We start from the raw sequence: 5,000 nt of genomic DNA, 5'->3' as shown, positions 1-5,000 counted from the left end.
CAGCCACCTCCAAATGTTAAACTGTCTATAGGAAAAACAATATCTAGTCTTAATTGCCTTCTTACTAATCTCTTCTAGAAAACGTTTCATATATATCATTTTTATGCTGAGAACCGTTGCATATTGAAGTAAAATATTCAAAGAAGACATAGGAAGGAAGTATTTCTTAAATAGAGTGGTAGATGAATGGAGCGCACCCAGTAATCAGGTCGTCAGTGCTCAGAAATTATGGAGGTTTGAAATCGTTAGACAATCTTATGGACGAGTATGATGGGTGGTAATGGGTTAGTGTGTCTTTCAGGGAATATCACATGTAGTCCCTATGAGTTCATGTAGCTATCCTTATTCTTTACATTTTTGTGCTCTTAAAAAATAGTGATGTATGGAAGAAATGACGGGTTACTATGAGGATTACCGAGGCATATGTAAGAAGCATCTTTCAGTATTACTGTCCACAATACGAAATCACCACAGAGCTAAAGAAGAAAAGAAAAAAAAGTGGCGAGTGGATGGATTAGTTGAATACTTTAATAGATACTGAAGTAATTGGACGGTTTACTAACATTACTGTGTACGATACGAAGATACCACATGACACGCGAAGAGGACGCAGATGGCAGGTAGAGGTGGAGGCATGTGATACGCCATGGCAACCCCTCACATCCGCTCAAAGAAGGAGACTGTTTACATCATGCGCGGGTAAACAGTCCCAAATGGTTTTAAGGAGGGAAAAATAAGCGTGTTTTATCTTCATTTGATTTGAACAGCTGGCGAGGAGTTGAAGTAGGAAAAGGAGGAAGAATAATTAAGTGAGCAAATCATCAAATAAGATATTCATAGGCATCAATAAGGCAAACAGACGGGCGTACAGATCGATACATGCACATACAGACGCACAAACACACTTAAATAAACATATGACAGGTAGAGATGCATGGACACATAAATAGATAATATGGATCGATAAAAGAAAAAAAACGAAAATATAGCTGCTAATATACTAGAAATATGTAGAGAGAGAGAGAGAGAGAGAGAGAGAGAGAGAGAGAGAGAGAGAGAGATGTACCATGGTTTGCTAGGTGTGGGAGGAGATGAGAGAGGAAGAGAGAAGAAGAGGAGAGAGAGAGAGAGAGAGAGAGAGAGAGGAGGACTAGAGCCATAAACAGGCCCTCCTCGAGGAGAGTTCGTGAGAGAGAGAGAGAGAGAGAGAAGAGAGAGAGGAGAGAGACGAGAGAGAGAGAGAGTGAGAGAGAGTGGTGGTGTGGTGGTGGTGGTGGTGGTGGTGGGTGGTGGTGTTAAGGTGAGTGGTGAGAGTGAGTGGTGGTGGTGGTGGTGGTGGTGGTGGAGAGAGAGAGGAGGAGAGGAGAGGAGGAGGAGGAGGAGGAGAGGAGAGGAGGAGGAGGAGGAGGAGGAGAGGAGAGAGAGGAGGAGGAAGGAGAAGGAAGAAGAAGAAGGAAGAAGAGAAGAGGAGGAGGAAGGAAGAGGAAGGAGAAGGAGAAGGAAGGAGAAGAAGGAAGAGAAGAAGAAGGAGGAAGGACAAGGAAGGACAAGGAAGAAGGAAGAAGTAGTATTATTAGTTACTATTATTATTATCATTATTATTATCATTATTATTATTATTATTATCAATAGTAATATAAAATATATAGTAATATAAAAAATAGCGTTTGGATGGGAAAAATAACAATAAAAATAATATAAGCCTCTTCGGAGTGTAACTCAAGTATAATCCCACAATAATGCTAATAATAACAAAATAATGAAAATAAGAAAAATGAAAATAAGAAGAGAAAAGCACGAGAGAGAGAGAGAGAGAGCGTAGTGGTAGCAATTAGTTTATAGTCCCACACACGTTCAAGACAACCAATCCTATTTTGTGTACGGTCCTTCCTTGCAGTGTTTTTATGTATGTACGTACACCCATCATCTCTCTCTCTCTCTCTCTCTCTCTCTCTCTCTCTCTCTGGCGATGTTAGCTGTAGAATTCATCATAAATCCTGACAATCCGAAGAATATCCTCATGTAATCTCTCTTCTATAGGGAAATGGGAAAAGTTTTTCTCTCTCTCTCTCTCTCTCTCTCTCTCTCGAATGCTTTCCGTCATTTTCTATTCCGTTTAAACATAAAGACTTAATTTCAAGTTGATGTATTTGTTGATCTCGAAATAAATAGACTGTATTGCTCGCTGGAAATGGAAGAAGTGACAGGTAGTAGTAGTAGTAGTAGTAGTAGTAGTAGTAGTAGTAGTAGTAGTAGTAGTAGTAGTAGTAGTAGTAGTAGTAGTGGTAGTTGTGGTAGTGGCAGTGGTAGTAATAGTAATAGTCGGAGGAGGAGGAGGAGGAGGAGGAGGAGGAGGAGGAGGAGTAGGAGGAGGAGGAGGAGGAGGAGGAGGAGGAGGAGGAGGTAGAAGGAAGAGGAGGAGGAGGAGGAGGAGGAGGAGGAGGAGGAGGAGGAGGAGGAGGAGGAGGTGGTGGTGGTGGTGGTGGAAGATTGATGTTAGAAGAAAGGACAAAGAAAGAATTTACTGATTAGTTTACAGAGAGAGAGAGAGAGAGAGAGAGAGAGAGAGAGAGAGAGAGAGAGAGAGAGAGAGTGTGTGTGTGTGTGTGTGTGTAGGTTGCATTCTTTTACCTTTCTTTATAGGATACACAGAGAAGCACATTCTAAGATGCTTCTTCGCTTCTTCGCTGCATCTACATTATTCTCCAAAGGCTTTAGTTGTAGTGACACTGGTTTTGAAGGGTGTTTCTATGGTTCAAGTAACAGATAAACAAGATATTTACACTGATAATAACAGGAATAGTCTTGAAAACCTTGATAATCATTCGTGTAACCTTTGAAAAATTGTCGTGGTGAGAGAGTAGGTCGTTTCTGAAAATGGGTCAAATCATGCCATTCTGAAACTCTCTTGTCTTGTACCTCCACTACTTTCCACAGGCTCTAGTTGAAAAGACACAGAGCATTAACCCCTTCAGTACCATGACGCGTTTCCATATTTATTCTACTTATTATTTGGTAATTACTAATTTCATACAGCTTCAGAAACTCATGTCGGGGATTATGATAGCGAAGACTCTGGCCATTAATCTTCTGACTTCCACAGACCCTTCCTAATGTCAATAAAATGGTCTAATCGTACGCAAATCTTAAGGTAAAAATGTGCCCCAGTACTGAAGGGTTTAAGGGTGATTTCTTAACGGCTCAAATAACAGACATATTAATAACTTTTCTACACTACTATCAATAGGAGAAACTCTTCAAACCCTCCTAATCGACCTGTGGCTTCTAAAAATTGTCGTGGTGAGAAAGTAGAGCATTTATTGATACATGTCAAATACAAAAAAAAAAAAAAAAAAAAACAGAAAAACGCAGGGGACACACTTACCTGCTCATCGAAGGGGTACATCTTGAGGTGAAACTGGCACTGGAATGTTATGCTGTACTTCCGTCTTACACTCATTGGGTTCTCTGGCCCTGGGTACACTTCCACTGCAACGCACAAGTAGAGCGGTAGGTAGAAAGGTAGGTACTTTTTTTTTTTTTATACCATGTGGGCTTTTCACGGGAATTTATGGGCTAAAGGGGGTACTTTTTGAGGGTACCTCCTATCTCAAAGCCCACCCGCTAGGAAACCGTTGCCCCGAGTGAGGAAGCCCAACCTACACTCGGACCGTGGACAGGATTCGAACCCGTGCGCTTGGAGACCCCTCGGACCCCAAAGCACGCATGGTTCCACTGTACCACGGCGGGTGGTGTCGATATGTGGAAAGATAGATACACAAATAGATACATACAGATAGATAGACAGATAAATAGATACTTTACTGATCTTATATTTGTTAAATTCTAAAAAAAACACACAAAAGTAAAATAGAACATAAGAGCTTAAAAAATAAAGATACTGCAAAAGGCCGCCGTGGTACAGTGGAACCATGTGTGCTTTGGGGTCCGAGGGGTCTGCAAGCGCACGGGTTCGAATCCTGTTCACTGTCCGAGTGTAGGTTGGGCTTCCTCACTCGGAGCAACGGTTTCCTAGCGGATGGGCTTTGAGATAGGAGGTACCACAAAAACTATCCCCTTTAGCCCATAAATTCCCATGAAAAGCCCACGTGGTATAAATAGTAAAAAAAAAAAAAGGATGCTTGACAAACAAAGGAAAAAAACAAAGACTGACACAGGATGGGTTATAAATAGACAAATGATCAACACACACAAAAGTAAAGTCTGTAACTCCCTGCCTGCTTTTGTATTTCTATCTTTCTACGACTTGATTTCTTTTTAAGAGTGAGATTTCAAGACATTTGTCCCTGTCTTTTGGCTAATTCTATTGATCTCTAAGGGAACTGACAATTAAGAGGGCCTTTTTACTTATTTTTTTTTGTTATTTAGCCAGTGTCCCCTCTTACATAAAACAAGAATGGGCATGGTATTGAAGGAAAGGGTTGGCAGGTGGGCATACATACAACAAAAGCTACACGTTTCATAGAGGGACTATCGCGTGTATGCCTACTTGCGAATACTGGCCTCTTGGGGATTACCTTTACGTTCTTTTGCTTGGTGTGTGTGTGTGTGTGTGTGTGTGTGTGTGTGTGTGTGTGTGTGTGTGTGTGTGTGTGTGTGTGTGTGTGTGTGTGTGTGTGTGTGTGCGAAGGAATGTTGAAAGGAATCACAAAATTGAATGCCAGTGATAACAACAGTTACTACTAACCCCACCACCACCACCACCACTACTACTACTACTACTACTACTACTACTACTACTACTACTACTACTACTACTACTACTACTACTACTACTACTACTACTTCTACTTCCACTACTACTACTACAACTACTGATATTCCCAGGAAAAGTAATGAAGGGGACTGACGATGGGAAGAAGGAGAGAAAGAGAGAGAGAGAGAGAGAGAGAGAGAGAGAGAGAGAGAGAGAGAGAGAGAGAGAGAGAGAGAGAGAGAGAGAGAGAGAGAGAGAGAGAGAGAGAGAGAGAGAGAGAGAG

The 5,000-nt window shown here is 41.4% G+C and overlaps 1 protein-coding gene across 1 annotated transcript in view; it reads right to left on the bottom strand.

The window, feature by feature from the left end:
• Window positions 1-5,000, bottom strand: part of LOC123517933 — an 89,278-nt gene that overhangs the window by 14,076 nt on the left and 70,202 nt on the right. The window contains 1 exon segment of the mRNA XM_045278397.1: window positions 3,386-3,489. Coding sequence (XP_045134332.1) covers window positions 3,386-3,489 — 104 coding nt within the window.

Source organism: Portunus trituberculatus, chromosome 43 (genome assembly GCF_017591435.1).
Source record: "Portunus trituberculatus isolate SZX2019 chromosome 43, ASM1759143v1, whole genome shotgun sequence".
Lineage (NCBI taxonomy): Eukaryota > Metazoa > Arthropoda > Malacostraca > Decapoda > Portunidae > Portunus > Portunus trituberculatus.
This window is presented reverse-complemented; position numbering and strand designations above follow the sequence as displayed.